Source organism: Oryctolagus cuniculus, chromosome 11 (assembly GCF_964237555.1).
Source record: "Oryctolagus cuniculus chromosome 11, mOryCun1.1, whole genome shotgun sequence".
Lineage (NCBI taxonomy): Eukaryota > Metazoa > Chordata > Mammalia > Lagomorpha > Leporidae > Oryctolagus > Oryctolagus cuniculus.
The window spans coordinates 123,632,145-123,650,266 of NC_091442.1; the positions used below are offsets into that span (position 1 = coordinate 123,632,145).

Genomic DNA, 18,122 nt, shown 5'->3' on the forward strand with positions numbered 1-18,122 from the left:
GATGTTCCCACCAGCCCACCCTTCTCCCCTCCGCCCATCCCCTTCGCTGCGAGCCCCTCGCCTCGCCCTGAACCCCTCTCCCTCCACAGGCTCTTCAGCAGCCTCGGTGAGCTGAGCTCCATTTCAGCGCAGCGCAGCCCCACGGGCCCGGGCGGCGGGGCCTCCTACGCGGTGCGGCCCAGTGGCCGCTACCCCGTGGCGCGACGCGCCCCGAGCCCAGTGAAGCCCGCGTCGCTGGAGCGGGTGGAGGGGCTGGGGGCGGGCGCGGGGGGCGCGGGGCGGCCCTTCGGCCTCACGCCCCCCACCATCCTCAAGTCGTCCAGCCTCTCCATTCCGCATGAGCCCAAGGAGGTGCGCTTCGTGGTGCGCAGCGTGAGCGCGCGCAGCCGCTCCCCGTCGCCGTCGCCGCTGCCCTCGCCCGCGCCCGGCCCCGGCCCCGGCGCACCCGGCCCGCGCAGGCCCTTCCAGCAGAAGCCAATGCAGCTCTGGAGCAAGTTCGATGTGGGCGACTGGCTGGAGAGCATCCACCTAGGCGAGCACCGCGACCGCTTCGAGGACCACGAGATCGAGGGCGCGCACCTGCCCGCGCTCACCAAGGAAGACTTCGTGGAGCTGGGCGTCACACGCGTGGGCCACCGCATGAACATCGAGCGCGCGCTGCGGCAGCTGGAGGGCAGCTGACGCCGCACCCCCGCTCCCGTCCCAGCCGCGCCCTGCGGGCAGGGCCCTGACCCCTCCCGGGCCGCGGGCTCGGCCCGCCCCCGCCATGGCGCCGGGCCGGGAATGTTGCATGAATCGTGCTGTTTGCTGTTGCTCGGAGACTTGCCCTGTACATTGCTTAGTGCCCTCCCGGGCCGCCGAGCCGGACCCAGCGCGCAGTCGGGACGGCTCGGACCAGGGAGGCCGGGCGGGAGGGCCGGGGTGCGGTGCTCTGACCGGCGCCTCCTCCGCAGCTCCTGGTGGCCCTTCTCCCAGAGGGGGAACCTAGTCCAGCATGCGAGGCCAGGACACGCCTTGGCGACTCGGGGGGAGGGGGGAGACATTGGGGTTCTCGACGGGGGCCAAGGAGCCCCCTGTTTTGCATATTTTAATCCACTCTATATTTGGAACGAGAAAAGGAACAAATATCTCTGTCCGTAACAGTTTCCTCTTCCCCCCACCCCCTGGCCCTCCCGCCGGTCCCGCTGCAGCTGCCCAGTCTTCCATCTGCGGCCCTCACTGCCACTGCCGCCCCACACGGGGCAGGGGACGCTCCAGCTGGTCTGGGGTTGGCCAGGGTCCTGGTGGCCGGCCCTAGGGCCCCGCTCGCTCGGCCCCTTCCCTCGCTGAGCTGTAGTGAGCCCCATCGACCCTTCAGGTGCTGCTCGGGGGAGGGGCGGCAGGCGGCCCGTCCTGCTGGGCGCCAGCGCGGTCCAGTCCGGTCACAGGTGGCCTGGGAGGCCAGCGCCCTGGGGGTGGGGCAGGGTCCCTAACACTCCACCCTCAGCCATCTTCCTCACAGGGTCTCTCCCCAAGGAGGGGTCCAGCCTCCTCCCACTTTTTTGGGCAACTACAGCAGAAAAGTCTCCCTGCCTTGGGCCCCACTGTCTCTTGCCCCTGCCCTGTGTGTGCGCGCGTGTGTGCGTGTGCACGTGTGTGTGAAACTGGGTGCGACTGAGCACATGGGAGCCCCCGTGTGCGCTGGGCTTGCAGAGGGGGGCTGTGCAAGTGTGTGCCGGGAGCCGGCGGGGTGGGGGGCGGAGGTGTGTGTGTGCCTGTGACAGCGTCCTGTCTCCTCGTGGAGAGAAGGTCAGAGGCTGTCTTGCCCCGGGTCCTTCCAGAGCCCCACCCAGCCTGAGCTGGGTTCGCTGTTGAACCCTGGCCGCTGGGGGCGGCCCCAGAGACCCCTTGGAGGCAGCTCTGTTCTTTGGGCTTCTGAGGGTATCCTGGGGGACCGCTAGAGTCAGGCCACCACGGGGCCCTAGGGAGAGTCAAAGACCCCTGAGGGCGCCCCAGTCCCCCTTACTGTGACTCCTCACAGTCAGCAGCGACCTGTGGGGCGGGGGCCCTGGGGCGTTTTTAAACCTAGGGTTTGGAGTCTGGACTAAGCTCCATCCACGTCACTCACAAGTTTCTGTTTATATTTATAGCTTTTTTTAATAAAAGAAAAAAAAAGAAAACATAAGTTTTCACAGCCCAGGGGCCTGGCACGCCGGTCTGTGCCCGCCTGCCCCGCCCCCGCCCACCGGCCCCATTCCCTGGGCAGAGTCACACCCACACCGTCTCCCGACACACCAGGTCACACACAGCAGTCACTGTAACGACTGCCACATACACACGCGGTCTCACACTCACCTGTGGGTTTTTGGTTCCGTTCAATTTGGGTTTTTAACTTTACAGGGTCAGTTCTGCTTCACCCTCCTTTTGTATGGAGTTCCATCCGGGGGAGTTCGCCCCCTGCTCCAGTCCTGAGGCCTCCTGACCCTGACGTTGTGATACACCCCACAGAGATCTATGTTTCTTATATTATTATTATTATTATTGATAATAATTATTATAATATTATGTAATAAATTTATAAGAAATGAAGCCGCGTCTCACTCGCCTGGTTGAGGATCCTGGGAGCATGCGGCTGTCCCTCAGGGGGGTCGCAGACCCCGCGCCTGGGGCCGCCGTGACTTCCACGGAGCAGACCCTGGCCCTGTGCCGACGCCTGCCTCGAGTCTGCGGGGGCCTCACCCCTGCTTCCCTGGACTCTGCCTTCCGCTCAGCACCTCCTGAGCGAGAAGTCTGGCCGTCCCCCGGCACCCCTATCAGGGCTGCTTCCAGCGTCCAGCTGTTTTACCAGGTCTGCTGCCCCGACCTGTGGCCCTCGCCTACTTCTCCGCCATCCTGCCTGTGCTGCGGCTGTGTTCAGGCCTGGCGTCTTCCCCTGGGCAGGTTCAGTGGTTTTGTCTCCATCCCTGCCTTTGGCTCCCTCACCGCAGAGGGTACCTGCAGTGAAGAAGCTGACCGGCCCCGTCTGCGCCTGCCTCTCCCTCTCCCCCGTGCAGGTGCTGAAGCCCACCGCGGGCATGGACTCTGTCCCTACTCAAGCCCACTCCTTCCTCTGCCTCCACAATGCCCACACAGCCTCGGAGGCTGCACTCCAGGTCGCTTCGTCCAGGAAGCCATTCCCTGACCCCCAGAGTGTCAGGGTTAGCGTCTGTGCTCTCACTGCCCTGGTGGCACCTCAGATTGGAGCAAGGGACGCTTCTTGGCTTGGGTCCTCTCCCTCCCTGACTTGGGTCCTCTCCCTCCCTGCACTGGGCTCTGCACGGACGTAAGGCTGTCGTTTGTGCTACCCCAGCCCTGCAGACACTGTCCTTCAAGGGTGGACAGGCGACCATAAGCCGCTACCTGCCTGTGGTGCGGCAAGGGAGGCATGTCCTATTGGCACCTGGTGAGGGCGGCTGGGCCACAGGGGAGGCAAACACCTCAGCAAGTGGACAGAGAGGGCGTGCCGTCTCGAAGGATGGACAGTGAGTGAGCAGGCACTGGAGACAAGATGGAGCGGAGACCACCAAGGGCCCAGGGCTAAGAGGGTTAGTGATGTCTCCTGAGGGGAGGGGCTTACGGAGGGCAGTGGACCAAAGCCATGCTGTGTCGAGGGAACTACTGTAGATGCTGGCTCTGAGGTTGTCCTAGACTGGGGCTGGAGCCGAGGGGAGCGAGGCCTGGGAAGTGTGGCCTGGGATCTCTCAGCAGGAGGGTCTGCCTCAGAGGTCACTTCAAGGGTGGCCCAGAGGGAGCTGCTAAGGCTGGGGACCATGACCCTCAGTCTGTCTAGAAAGTCCCAGAGTCCCATGTCTTCAACATTTTTTTAAAATTTTTCATCTCATGTTCAAGTCATCATACAGAAGGAACTACACAGGAAGTTAGGGAGGGTCCCTGGGAGGAAATGAGTGGGAGGGCAGAGAGACCCCAACTGCATCTGGCTGAGCACTGCAGTGTGGGGACCAGGGGTCTCCTCTGAGCTGCACCTGGAACCCTGGATCTCTAACCAGGACCCAGCTGGGGTAGCGGGAAAGGAAAAGTTAAGGCACAGGGCCCCTGCCTTCCAAGGAACAGCAGTGCCCAGCTGGTACCAAGGGACCCGGGGGCGGGGCAGAGATGAAGGCCTTCCAGGTTCAAAGACCTTCAAGACCTGCACGGCCTGGGCCATGGAGACCTGCTGCAGGGGTGGGGAGCGGCAGGGCTCCTCCTGCCCACGCTGCTCCAGCAATCCCTCGGGCCCTCAGAACACTCTGGAACCTGCCCGGGGAGGTCTGCGTGGGGAGCGGAGGTAGGGATGGGCGGGGGGCTGGAGGGAATGGGGATCCGGGTGAGAGACAAAGGGGTGGGAGTGGGGAAGCAGGGGTGTCCGGAGATCAGGGGCTTGGAGAGGGGGCAGGGCTGGGGAGATGAGGTGGGGAGCGGTAGGAGCCAAGAGCAGGGAGGAGGAGGGTGGGGACCGCTGGGCACCCCGTCCTGCCGCCTGTGCTGGGAGTTCCGCCTCAGCCTCAGCCCAGGCCCCAGTGGCCACCAGGACTCCGTCCTCTGCCCCCAGAGCCTGCTGTCCCGCACCTTCCTCTCCCTCCCTCACTCTTGGAATGGCGTGGAGAAGCCAAGCCATTCCCACTCCCTCCAGGACTCCGTCCTCTGCCCCCAGAGCCTGCTGTCCCCCACCTTCCTCTCCCTCCCTCTCTTGGAATGGCGTGGAGAAGCCAAGCCATTCCCACTCCCTCAAGGTGCTCATTGGCAAACAGCCCTGGTTGGCCACATGCCTCACCATCACTTTGGGTGGGGCCTTTCTAGAATCCGAGCGGGTTAGTTCAGCAGGGCAAGCAATAATCATCTTCTAGAAGCTGCACGTAGGGTCTCCAGAATTTGCTATTGCATACCTCCTAAAGATTTATTTATTTATTTGAGAGATAGACTTACAGACAGTGAGAGGGAGAGATAGAAAGAAAGGTCTTCCATCCGCTGGTTCATTCCCCAGATGGCAACAACAGCCAGAGCTGCCCTGATCTGAAGCTGGGAGCCAGATTCTTCCAGGTCTCCTATGCAGGTGCAGGGGCCCAAGTGTCTGGGCCACCTTCTGCTGTCCCAGGCCATAGCAGAGAGCTGGACTGGAAGAGGAGCAGCAGGGACTAGAACCACCACCTATATGGGATGCTGGCACTGCAGGCAGAGGATAACCTACTGAGCCACAGTGCCAGCCCCCTAAATATTTTTTTAAATTAGGTACTAGGGCAGGCATTGTGGTACAGGAAGTTAAGCCACTGCCTGGGATGCCATTATCCCATATCGGAGTGCCAGTTCAAGTCTTGACTTCACTGCTTCCCAACCAGCTCCTCCTAATGCAGATCCTTGGAGGGAGTAGGTGATGGCTCAAGTACCTGGACCCTTGCCACCCATGTGGGAGATCTGGATTGAGTTCCAGGCTTCTGGTTCCGACCTGGCCCAGCCCCTGTTGTTGTAGGCATTAGAGGGGTGAATCAGCAGACAGAAGATCTCTCTCTCTCTCTCAAGTCTTTTGCTATCTCTGCCTTTCAAATAGATAAAAATAAATTTTTAAAGATTTATTCATTTGAAAGGTAGAGTTACAGAGAGGGAGAGACAGGAAGCAGAGAGTGAGATCTTCCACCTGCTGGTTCACTCCCCAAATGGCCACAACCCCCAGGACTGGGCCAGCCCAAAGCCAGGAGCCAGGAGCCAGGAGCTTCATCTGGGTCTCCCAAGTGGGTGCTGGGGTCCAAGCACTTGGGCCATCTTCTGTTTCTTTCCCAAGTGCATTAGCAAGGAGCTGGATCCAAAGTGGGGTAGTCAGGACATGAGTTGTGCCCTTATGGGGTGCTGGTGCTGCAGGCAGCAGAGTAACCTGCTGTACCACAGTGCAGGCCCTGAAAACACACTTTTTAAAACGAGGGGCCAGTGTTGTGGTGTAGCAAGTAAAGCTGCTGCCTGCTATGCCAGCATTCAGCATAGGCGCCAGTTTGAGGCCCAGCTGCTCCACTTCAGATTAGTGCCCTGCTAACGTGCCTGGGAAAGCAGTAGAAGATGGCCTAAGTGCTTGGGTCCTGCACCCACGTGGGAGACCCAAATGAAGCTCCTGGCTCCTGGCTTCAGCCTGGCCCAGCCCTGGTCATTGCAGCCATCTGGGGAGTGAACTAGCAGATAGAAGACTTCTCTGCTTCTTTCTCTATCTCAGCCCTTGTCCTGACTGTTGATGAACAACTTAATACTTTATCCCTTTTAGTATTTTTTTTTTGTTCTACTTAATACTATTGGTTGAACTCTTTAATTAACACACAATTATTCTTAGGTGTTTAAATTTAACTGAAAAGTGATTCCTGTTAAATATAAGAATGGGAATAAGAGAGGGAGGAGATGTACAATTTGGGACATGCTCAATCGGACTTGCCCCAAACGGTAGAGTTAGAAGCGTGCCAGGGGATTCCAATTCAATCCCATCAAGGTGGCATGTACCAATGCCATCTCACTAGTCCAAGTGATCAATTTCTGTTCACAATTGATCATAATGATAAGATTAAGAGTCAAAGGGACCACACAAACAAGACTAGTGTCTGCTGATACTAACTGATAGAATTAAAAAGGAGAGAACAATCCAACATGGGAAGTGGGATACACAGCAGACCCATAGAATGGCAGATGTCCTAAACAGCACCCTGGCCTCAGAATCAGCCCTTAAGGCATTCGGATCTGGCTGAAGAGCCCATGAGAGTATTTTAGGCATGGAAAGCCAAGACACTCTGAAAAAAAAAAAAAAAAACCCTAAATGGAAGATCTCTGTGAGAGAGATCCCAGTGGAAAGAATAGGTCATCAAAGAAGGTACCTTTTTCTGAAGGGAGGAGAGAACTTCCACTTTGACTATGACCTTGTCTAAATAAGATTGGAGTTGGCGAACTCAGAAGGCTTCCATAGCCTTGGCAACTCATGACAAGAGCCTAGAGTGATTACTGACACCATAAACAAGAGTGTTAATTGTTTAGTCAACAACAGGAGTCACTGTGCACTTACTCCCCATGTAGGATCTCTGTCTTTAATGTGTTATACAATGTGAATTAATGCAATAACTAGTACTCTAACAGTACTTTACACTTTGTGTTTCTGTGTGGGTGAAAACTGTTGAAATCTTTACTTAATATATACCAAATTGATCTTCTGTATATAAAGAGAATTGAAAATGAATCTTGATGTGAATGGAATGGGAGAGGGAGCGGGAGATGGGAGGGTTGCAGGACAGAGGGAAGTTATGGGGGGAAGTTATAGCCACCCACTATAATTCAAAAGCTGTACTTTGGAAATTTATATTTATTAAATAAAGTTAAAAAATAAATAACTAGGTACTACCTTTCATTTTACAGTTTATCCTAACATTTTCATGTTTAAATAGTTGCAAAGGTTATGATCTCTATAAAATTGTACATATCAAAATTTACAATTAAATGTTAATCATTCTTTAAGTAATTCTCATGGATCTAAATGCTATAGCAATTTTATGCCCATGAAAGTCCTCCTTTAAAAACACTGAGGCTGGCGCCGCAGCTCAATAGGCTAATCCTCCGCCTGCAGCACTTGCATACCGGGTTCTAGTCCTGGTCGGGCGCCGGATTCTTTCCCGGTTGCCCCTCTTCCAGGCCAGCTCTCTGCTGTGGCCCGGGAGTGCAGTGGAGGATGGCCCAAGTGCTTGGGCCCTGCACCCCATGGGAGACCAGGAGAAGCACCTGGCTCCTGCCTTCAGATCAGCGCGGTGCGCCGGCCACGGCGGCCATTGGAGGGTGAACCAACGGCAAAGGGAAGACCTTTCTCTCTGTCTCTCTCTCACTGTCCACTTGCCTGTCAAAAAAAAAAAAAAAAAAAAAAAAAAAAAAAAAAAAAAAAGAAAAGAAAAGAAAACACTGAATAATCTTTTCTTTAACAATCAAAAAACTTTAATATCAGTTCCTTGGTGCCATTTCTTGGACTGCTATTCTGAAGTCCTTTTTAGTTATTTATCAGGTACAACCTGACACTCAAGTAAACTAACAGAGGCCTGGGACTGGCATTTTTTGTAGTGGTTAGATGTGACTTAGATGTCTGCCTTCCACATTCCCGCGGATTGGGTACCAGTCCCAGCTCTGAGCCCAACTCCAGGTTTCTGCTAAGGCATACCCTGGGAGGAAACAAGTGATGGCTCAGACGGTTGGGGCCCTACCACTCACGTGCAAGATGGGGACTGAGCCCAACCTTGGCTGTTCTGGTCATTTAGGGAGTGAGTGAACCTGCAGATGGGAAATTGCAGTCTGTCTCTCTCTACCTTTCAAATAAATTATATTGATAGATTTTAAAAAAAGAGGCCTCTGACAGTGCTAGCACTGAGGCTAGTGCAACAGGGTCTTCCGACCTTCAGTGGAGGTGAGACCACCCCACACAAAGGTGGAAAAGACTCCACTCGCTCCGTGGGAGACAGGAGCCCTCCTGACACTCAGGCAGAAGAACCGTGTCCGAGGGACACTCAAGTGTGAGCGTGCAAGAGCACCTGATACTCAGATAAAATTCCCAACAGCCTGACACTGATGCGGGGAGACAAATTCTTACACTGACGCAGAGGGGTGACCTCCTGATGCACAGGCAGCAGAGATAAGAATCTCAGTGCTGAGGTACTGTTGAGATGACCTCTCATATTTACCGAGAGGAAATTTTTAGAAGGTTTTTATTTAATGAATACAAATTTCATATGGACAGCTTTTAGGAATATAGTGGTTCTTCTCCCCATTCTTGCCCTGCCACCCCCACTCCCATCCCACCTCTAATACCTCTCCCATCCCATGCTTCATTAAGATTTGTTTTCAATTGACATTATATACAGAAGACCAACTCTAGACAAGTAGAGATTTCAACAGTTTGCACCCACACTGACACACAAATTATAAAGTACAGTTTGAAGACAAGTTTTACCATTAATTCTCATAGTATACCTCATTAAGGACAGAGTTCCTACATGGGGAATAAGTGCACATGACTCCTGTTGCCTAGAGGAAATTAAACCTCTTGCTTAGCAGATCAACACTCAGGGAAGATAATTAGATCATCCTGCCACTCCCTGGGAAACAGAGATGAGATGTCCTGGCCCAGTGATGGGAGAGCCCTTCTGACCTGCAGGGACAGGAGACAGTGGACACGTGTGTAGAGGAAATGATAGCTCCTGGTATTCAGGTGCAGGAGAGGAGCCCTCCGGACAACCCTCTGGAGGAAATGAGGTGCTCTGACGACCAGGAGACAGAAACTCGGGTAGGGAAGGTAAGACCTGGTGACATTTAAACAGAGTAGACGAGACGTGCTGGCCCTCCAGGGGGACAACGAGGTCTTTAGGAAAAGATTGACTGTCCTCACAATCAGACAGAAAACAGGACCCTTCACGAAAACTCTTAACTTTTTTTTTTTTTTTTGACAGGCAGAGTGGACAGTGAGAGAGAGAGACAGAGAGAAAGGTCTTCCTTTGCCGTTGGTTCACCCTCCAATGGCCGCTGCGGCCGGCACACCGCGCTGATCCGATGGCAGGAGCCAGGAGCCAGGTGCTTTTCCTGGTCTCCCATGGGGTGCAGGGCCCAAGCACCTGGGCCATCCTCCACTGCACTCCCTGGCCACAGCAGAGAGCTGGCCTGGAAGAGGGGCAACCGGGACAGAATCCGGCGCCCCAACCGGGACTAGAACCCGGTGTGCCGGCGCCGCTAAGCGGAGGATTAGCCTAGTGAGCCGCGGCGATGGCCGTAAACATCTAACTTTTGAGGAGGTGACACCTTGCTGCACTGGAGAAACCTGGAAACATTCAGGAAGGAAAAGCAAAATTCTGTGATTTTTGGCAATGGACAGGAAGGTGAGCTTCAGGGTCAGGAATCAGAGAAGTTTAACAGGCTCGTCGAAACCATTGCTGATAACATGTACTTGAAAAGAGGATTCGGGGCTGGCGCTTCGGTGCAGCAGGTTAATGCCCTGGCCTGCAGTTCCGGCATCCCACTTCCAATCCGGCTCTCTTCTATGGCCTGGGAGGGCAGTAAAATATGGCCTGAGTCCTTGGGCCCCTGCGTGGGAGACTCAGAAGAAGCTCCTGGCTCCCGGCTTTGGATCAGTGCAGCTCCGGCTTTGTGGCCAACTGGGGAGTGGACCATTGGATGGAAGTTCTCTCTCTCTCTCTCTCTCTCTCTCTCTCTGCCTCTCCTCTCTCTAACTCTGACTTTCAAATAAATAAATAAATAAATAAATCTTTAAAATAAAAAAAAAGGAGGATTGAAAAGGGTTGGTGCTGTAGTGCAGTGGGTTAAGCCGCTACCTGTGATGCCAGCATCTCATATAGGCACTGGTTGGAGTCCCGGTTGCTGCACTTCGGATCCAGCTCCCTGCTAATGAGCCTGGGAAAGCAGCAGAAAATGGCCCAAATGCTTGGGCCCCTGCACCATAGATGAAGCTCCTGGCTCCTGGCTTCGGTCTGGCTAAGCCCTGGCCATTGTGGCCATTTGGGGAGTGAACCAGCAGATGAAAGCGCCCTCCCAATGTCTTTGTCTCTCCTTCTCTCTCTGTAACTCTTTCAAATAAAATAAATCTAAAATAAATAAATAAATAAAAGAAAGGCGGGTTGGGCATGTGGTGTGGCAGTTAAGCTCCCACTGGGGACATCTGCATTCCACATCAGAGTGCCTGATTCAGTCCCAGCTCCTGCACTTCCAATCCAGCTTCCTGCTAATGAACTGGCCAGGAGGGCCTAAGACCTTGGGTCCCTGCCACTCACGTGGGAGACCCACAGTGAGTTCCAGGCTCCTGGCTTCAGACTGGCCCAGACCTGGCTGGTGTGGCCATCTGAACCGGTAGATGTAAGACCTCTCTCTGTGTCTCTCTGCATTTCAAATAAATAAATAGAATTTAACACACAGACCAAAAGATGGAAAGACAATTCCCCCCAGCGGGCATTAAGGATCTGTTCTCTTAAACCTGACCCTTTGCAGGCACTGGCAGGTGGAAGCTCTGTCCATCACAGAGGCATGCTGAGATGCTCGTAGTCCGCGAGTCTGACAGCCAGAACCTGAAATGCGCCGAGCCAGAGCTTTGGATGGGGGGGGGGGGGGGGTGTCCAGCAAGAGCAACTGGAATAACGACCCTGGCCTTGGGACTGAGGGAATGGGGCTGCACATGGGTCTCCCATCCTCTGGCTGGGAAGGGCGTGTGGGGAGCCTTACAGGAAGTCAGGAAGTCACTTCCACGAATCAGTTAAGCCAGGGGCTTGCCTGGCCTTGCTGCTGGGGGTGGGGGTGGGAGGTCCCCCTGCTGATTGGCCAGCAAGCCACGGAGCTTTATGAGGTCACCAGGCTCGAGGCCAAGGCTGGGGCAGGAGTACGGCGGAGATGCTGCCAACTGCCGTTCTGCTGGTCTTGGTAGTGTCCGTGGTTGCCAAGGATAACGCCACGTGTGAGTAAGTGTCAGGACGCCTCAGCTGGGGAGAGCAGGCCACACTAGACTCCCCCTGCGGCCTGGGCCTTAGCTGTGCCTCAGCTCCTGTGGTCTCCAGCTCAGACTCTCCTTGCTTCCAGAACTGTCAGTCTGGAGCTCTGAGCCCCCAGTTGTGCAGTTTCTCCCTGAAGCGGACCCTCCGCTCCTAGAACCTGCACAGCACCAAGACCTGTGTCCCCTGTCGTCTCTGCTGTGGCTGAACCCCCCTTGCAGATCTCAGCCTGATTTCCAGGGCCCCGTCTTCCCACAGACACCTGAAGCGCTCCCCCGACTCCGTGGCTGACTCCAAAGGCCCCAAGAGCATCACGTCATGCCCTTAGCACCTCCCTCCCTGTGGCCTCTCTAAGACACCCACAAGCCAACACCTTCCCGCCTGTTGGTGGCTGCACTTCTCCGTTCCGGATCCTCCATGGCTCCTCCTACCTGTGTGCTACTGCGCCTGCCTGTGGCTACTCTCCTGCCACTGCTAACCCAGCCCTGAGACCCAAGACCCGCTTGGTCACCCACGATTTCCCTGAAGGCCACAGGCTTCACAACCCTCTCCCCAGGCCCTCCCCCCACCCCTCTCTCTGCTCATACCTCCAGGGTCTACATAGTAGGCCCCCCTTTTTCCTGTAAGACTCTAGAAATTATAACTCCAAAGCCGTCTCATGAAGCCTGCAGCTTCCTGCATGCCCCAGAACCCTACAGCCCTGCCTCCTGTGGGTGTGGGGGCCTACTGACAGGCTGTGCGGATTCTTGGTTTGACCCGTGCCCTGGTCTCTCCTCAGTGGCCCCTGTGGGTTGCGGTTCAGGCAGAACCCACAAGGGGGGTTCCGAGTCGTCGGAGGGCAGGCTGCCCAGCAGGGGGCCTGGCCCTGGATGGTCAGCCTCCAGATCTTCACGCCCCGCAACAATCGCAGATACCACGCGTGCGGAGGCGTCCTGCTGAATGCCCACTGGGTGCTCACTGCTGCCCACTGCTTCAACAACAAACAGTACGTGTGGGGACACAGCGGGCGGCCTGCAGGGTGGCTTCTGTCTGACACGGCCCCTCTCCTGGGCCTCTGCAGGGCCTCCCTGTGGCAACCTGCCCCCAGCTGGGCTGACCCAGCCCCTGGTGGGGGCAAGGCGCGGAGGGCCGCCTTCACCGAGGGGGTCTGCCCAGCCAGCCCACCCTGCCAGTGACCGGCTTACCTCTGCGCCCACAGGAAAGTCTATGAGTGGAGGATGGTTTTTGGGGCACAGGAAATCGAGTACGGGACGGACAAGCCAGTGAGGCCACCTCTGCAGGAGAGATACGTGGAGAAAGTCGTCACTCACGACCAATACAACTATATGACAGAGGGAAATGACATCGCTCTCCTGAAGATCACTCCTCCTGTTCCCTGTGGGCCCTTCATTGGACCTGGCTGTCTGCCTAATTCAAAGGCAGGCCCACCTAAAGCTGCCCAGACGTGCTACGTGGCCGGCTGGGGGTACGTCAAAGAGAACGGTGAGTATGGGAGGGACTCCCGGGGGGCAGCACTGCCCCTCCTTCTCCTGGGGTCTTGGGGGTGCAAGATGTTATGCAGGCTGAGGAATTTTCAGTCCTTGTCTCTGTGCCCTTTCACAACTGGAGAAGCTGAGGGTGAGAGGAGTGAAGTCCCTTCTTCAAGGTCCCACGACTGGTGCCTGGGCTTGCCTCTTTGGGGAAGGCTGCACGGCACGCATTTTTAGAGTGCGGTCAAGACTGTGTCTGTATTTGGCACATGGAAACGCAGTTGGGAAACTGGGAGCAGACCCTGAATCAGCAGCTGGGAGAGAGCTGCAGCCGTGGTTCTGGGGCCATGTTTTCTGCATCTGTAGAGGGAAGGGCTGAATCAGGTGGTCTCTGAGCTGAGCGTTTCACAGCTTGGTGCAATTCCAGGGCTCAGCCCTCCTGTGTCCAGGACTGTCTGTATCCCTGGGGAACTGTAGCCCACCCTTGGCCAGTGAGGGCACCAACATCCACCCCTCCCAACCGAGTGCCTTGAAGTTTTCTCTGTAGGCTGGGAGGGGGCAGCTGGTGTGGTTTTCTGTGAGTCAGGTATTCAGGTGTTTGAGGCTCCTTGGAGCTGTCCCCCAGGTTCCTTGCCTTTCCAGATGGGCATGGCTGCCTCTCTAGACCTCTCTGTCCTGTCCAAGCAGCCTGGCCCAGGAGAACTGGTCACTCAGCACTGCCTTGTCCTCTTGAAACTTGAGTAGTGGCTGAGTAGGGGGTTCTCTCCCACACCAGACCAAGCTCACCAAGGGTCCAGGGTGTGACCTAACAAGTGCCACTGCTGACCTCAGGGTTACAACTGTGAGCCCCAGAGACCCCTCCCCCCATTCTGAGAGTCTTGAGACACTGTTTACTCCAGAAGCAACCGGTGACCCCACTAGCTGGTGGTAATGGACAGCAAGGTTTTGCCAGGAGAACAAAGTCACAAAGGGCTAGGTCTCTGCATGTGACCCATGCTTTCAGTTCCCCCCAAGTGGCCATATGACCTTTAATCAGACACACTAAGAATGTGAAACTGTGAAATACTGACTTAGCTATCAATCTCTTCTTTTTCTTTGATATTGGAAAATTTAAGTTCCTAATTCAAGGCAGTTTAGTCACTTGGACCTTAAACTCAGCCTTTTTTTTTTTTTTAACAAAAAATAATTCCAGCATTCCTCCCTGAACTCTTACTCCCAGAGACCGAACTGAATTTCTGACAGGTTTGTCACCTGCCCTGTTCCTCAGAGCAGGGGTCCCATCCCAGCCCCTCGTTGCCACCCTTTCTTGGCCTATGGTGTCCACCTCTATTTCAGCTGCTGACGCCCGTGGCTCTGCCCTAGTGTTTGGAGTGAGGACATGTGTTCTTCCTGTCTGGCCCTCTCTCTGTCCACCCATCTGACCATGTCCACAGCTCTTGTATTCCCTGGGAGGCTGATCTCAGGGCCCCCCGGCACCCACCTTTGCTACCCTATTGAGCAGGATTCTGAGCTCCCAGATGCACCTTGGATGTCCTGCAAGATCTTTTGTTTCTGGAATCCCCTTAAACTTAATGGAGTCTCTATCTCTCAGTCTCTCTCTCTCTCTCTCTCTCCCCTCCTCCTCCTCTCTCCTCTCTCCTCTCTCTCTCTCCACAGCCCCCACCCCTAAGTCCAAGTCATAAATTCCCAGGCTCCAAATTCCTCTTACTTTCTAACTACCTACTCCTTGGACTGGTTCACTTTGGGGGCTGGAAGAACTGTCCTAGGTGCTATCCTAGCATTTCTGTGGAATGCTGAGTTCCTGCAGCCTCCTTGCATTTGTCGTTTAGAGCTGGGGTTTGGATTGAAAAAACTGCTGTGCGCCTGCCCTAGGTCTAGAAACCATCCTAATTGCTAGCAGGCCGGGGTTGCTGTCATTGTCATCTCAGTGTCACTCCTACCCCAAGAGCAGTGCAGGTACAACTCTCACTGCTGTTGGACTGTAAGGAAGGTTGAAGCTGAAGGGACTGAAAAATGTAAGAAAGATCCAGCAAATTGTGCTTGGCATGCGCTTACCAAGGGCCTGTTGCATGTGAGCCTGCGCTTCCCGCTTGGCCTTCTGGCCTGCACAGTTCTGTTCCACTCCCTCAGGCAGGGTCCTCCCCTGCGCTGCAGACAAGATCCAGACCCACCCCTCCGGCTGAGGGTGCTGCTGCCAGTGGTGGGGGCTAGTGTCTGTGGCACCGATTGTTGGGCTCTAAGCCATACGCAGTGCAGGCTGCACAGGCTGGGCCTTCCATAACCCAAAGTGCAGGACCTTACGTGTCCAGGGGCTACGGAGGAAGTTCTAACAGCTTCAGAGGTCACTGTCCATGCTTGTAACAGGTGCTCCTGAGTGTGGAGGCACCGCCCCATGTCCCCTCCCTAGAATCTCAAAGCAGATGTAAGGGAAGATCTCGTCCCCACCCAAGTGGAGGAGGCCTAGTAGGGGATGGGAAGCAGGGAGGTGATTTCCAGCCACAATGCAGGGGAAGAAGGTATGTCTCAGACGAAGTGTGGAAGGGGGAATCCGGGGCCCTGGTTCAGCTCCACCACACTCCTGCTGTGGCCTGCACAGATCCAGAGCAGGCGTAAGAGGACCTGTGGCCAGAGTGAGCACTTGCTTGGCACCCGCTCCATTCCCACCATGAACACTCGCATCCTCTGGCCCACCCTTCTCTCTCCCCACTCTTCCTGGGAACACTCAAATGTCACCACTACCTCTGCTTTCTCCATTGCGTATTATCTTCCCTTGAGGAGTGCATAAGTCAGAGGCCAAGGGCACAGACTGTGTGGATCTTAGGTTTAATTAGAGCACCACAGAGGAGGAGGTGGGGCTTCCTCCACAGCCTCTGTGCTCTCTGACCGCGGTGTGGCCTGACTGCAGCCCCCAGGCCATCACCTACACTGATGGAGGCGCGTGTGGACCTCATCAACCTCGAACTGTGTAATTCGACTCAGTGGTACAATGGGCGCATTACTGCAAGCAATCTGTGCGCAGGGTATCCTTCAGGCAAGATTGACACCTGCCAGGTAACCTCCCTTGATGTGCCCAGACCCCCTGGGTCCCTGCAGGATTCCCCAGGCCCCTAAGGACACCTCTTCCTGGAGCCCTAAGCTCCACCATCTCCAGTCCATCGTGCAGGACCCTATTCTAGTGACTTCTTCCCTGGTTCCTTCCTGGGAGGTGACCCTCACCAGCTGCCCTCACAGTAACAGTCACCAGACTCAGCACTCTACCCCAACCCTAATATCCAGAGCAGGTTGCTGAAACCTTGCTCCCGAAGACACTGTTCACCTCTCTCCCCTGAACACAAAGCACCAAAGCCACACGTGCTCAGGGGTGCAGGTAAAGCCACATGCATGACACGCACGCTCACACGGAGCTGTTGGCACCGCCTCAGATGGTGGCACACCACGTGCGTTGAAGGCAGCAGCCAGTCACTGTCCCCCAGAGCCCTCTGGCCAGGGAAGAGTGGCTCAGGCAGAGTGACCTCTGTGTCCTTCCGAGCAGGGGGACAGCGGCGGGCCTCTCATGTGCAGAGAAAACCAGGGCGAGCCCTTCGTGGTCCAGGGCATCACGAGCTGGGGCGTAGGCTGTGCTCGTGCTAAGCGCCCTGGGATCTACACGGCTACCTGGCCCTTCCTGGACTGGATCGCTTCTAGAATCGGCTCTAATGCCTTGCGCATGATTCAACCAGCTACCCCTACCCCTCCCACTACCCGATCCCCGCCCCCCACCCGCCCCCCCGGCGTGCACCAGCCGCCCTCTGCGCACCCTCCTTGGTATTTCCAACATGCTTCTGGACCACCTCACCCTCACCCTCACCCTCACCCTCACCCTCACCCTCGACCCCCGCAACCACCTGCAGCCCAAGCCCCGCCTCCGCCCCCGCCCCCGCCTCCGCCCCCTCCTCCGCCCCCGCCCCCTCCCCCGCCCCCACCCCCGCCCCCGCCCCCGCATCACACCAAGCCTCCCCAAGCACTTTCTTTTGCCAAGCGCCTACAGCAGCTGGTAGAGGTGTTGAAGGGGGGCAGCACCTTTTCTGGTGCCAAGAGGGTTGACACCGCGGCAGCGGCAGCGGAGGCCACAGAGATCCCAGAAGTGACCCTGGCTTCCTGATCGGACCTGCTCTCAGTAGACCCAGTGGACTCTTCAGTCCCGAGAGGAAAGGATGAAATAAACAGATATATTTATACAAATACATATCCATACGTGTGTAAAAATATACACAAAGAGACGTTCTGGAATTCTTTCTAGGTGCCTTCCCTAACTCAGCCCAGACCCCATCATGCCGACCTTGCACCTTCCACGAAGGTGGAGCTCCTTGTTCGTGCCTGTCAGCTGTGTTTTTCAAATCCTGATTGTTAACACCAAAGAGGAGCCAGGGCCACCCTTGGGCACAGCAGTGGTGGGGTGGGGTCCCGGAAGGCAGCTGCTGCTGCTGGCCTGACCGAAGGAGTCGAGCGTCTGGGTCTGATCACGAGGCCGTGTGCTCCTGGTGCTCTCAGAGATGGCTCTGTGGGGAAAGTTGGCTTCCCCAGATCACAAAGGATAATAGGGCCGCAGGGACAGCCACGGGTCACCAGGAAGCACAGCGTTGCCGGTGACCGACAGACATCTGAATGGACATGGCTTGTTCAAGTCCATTACTGCCTTTCCTAGTTCCTGAATTCATGCAAATTTAAAAAATGATTTCTAAACTTTCCAGGAATATCAGTGTGGGAATCTTTTGGGTGCCCAAAGTGTGGCTTGCCATCCTGGGGAGTTTATTTTAAGGTCTTCCATTTTATTTATTTATTTATTTATTTATTTATTTATTTTTGACAGGCAGAGTGGATAGTGAGAGAGACAGAGAGAAAGGTCTTCCCTTTGCCATTGGTTCACCCTCCAATGGCCACCACGGCCATGCTGATCCGAAGGCAGGAGCCAGGTGCTTCTCCTGGTCTCCCATGGGGTACAGGGCCCAAGCACTTGGGCCATCCTCCACTGCCTTCCCTGGCCACAGCAGAGAGCTGGCCTGGAAGAGGGGCAACCGGGACAGAATCCAGCGCCCCGACTGGGACTAGAACCCGGTGTGCCGGTGCCGCTAGGTGGAGGATTAGCCTAGTGAGCCATGAATCTGGCCAGGTCTTC

At 55.7% G+C, this 18,122-nt stretch overlaps 2 protein-coding genes across 6 annotated transcripts in view; both read left to right on the forward strand.

Moving 5' to 3' along the window:
* SHANK3 (SH3 and multiple ankyrin repeat domains 3) overlaps positions 1-2,568 on the forward strand; it is a 59,563-nt gene extending 56,995 nt beyond the window's left edge. For 2 of the 5 annotated variants that reach the window (XM_070053144.1, XM_070053145.1), the window contains one exon: positions 90-2,568. In XM_070053144.1, coding sequence (XP_069909245.1) covers positions 90-681 — 592 coding nt within the window. In that variant the 3' untranslated portion in view covers positions 682-2,568. The remainder of the gene's footprint in view (positions 1-89) is intronic. The other 3 variants (XM_070053147.1, XM_070053149.1, XM_070053148.1) reach the window with 2 other exon arrangements.
* Positions 2,569-11,382: 8,814 nt separating this feature from the next.
* ACR (acrosin) lies at positions 11,383-17,190 on the forward strand. Its single transcript, NM_001082336.1, is given in 7 exon segments — positions 11,383-11,468; positions 12,277-12,483; positions 12,697-12,980; positions 15,873-16,018; positions 16,500-16,943; positions 16,946-16,951; positions 16,953-17,190. Coding segments are annotated over 7 exon segments (1,311 nt in total). The 5' UTR covers positions 11,383-11,400; the 3' UTR covers positions 17,109-17,190.
* The last annotated feature ends 932 nt before the right edge of the window (positions 17,191-18,122 follow it).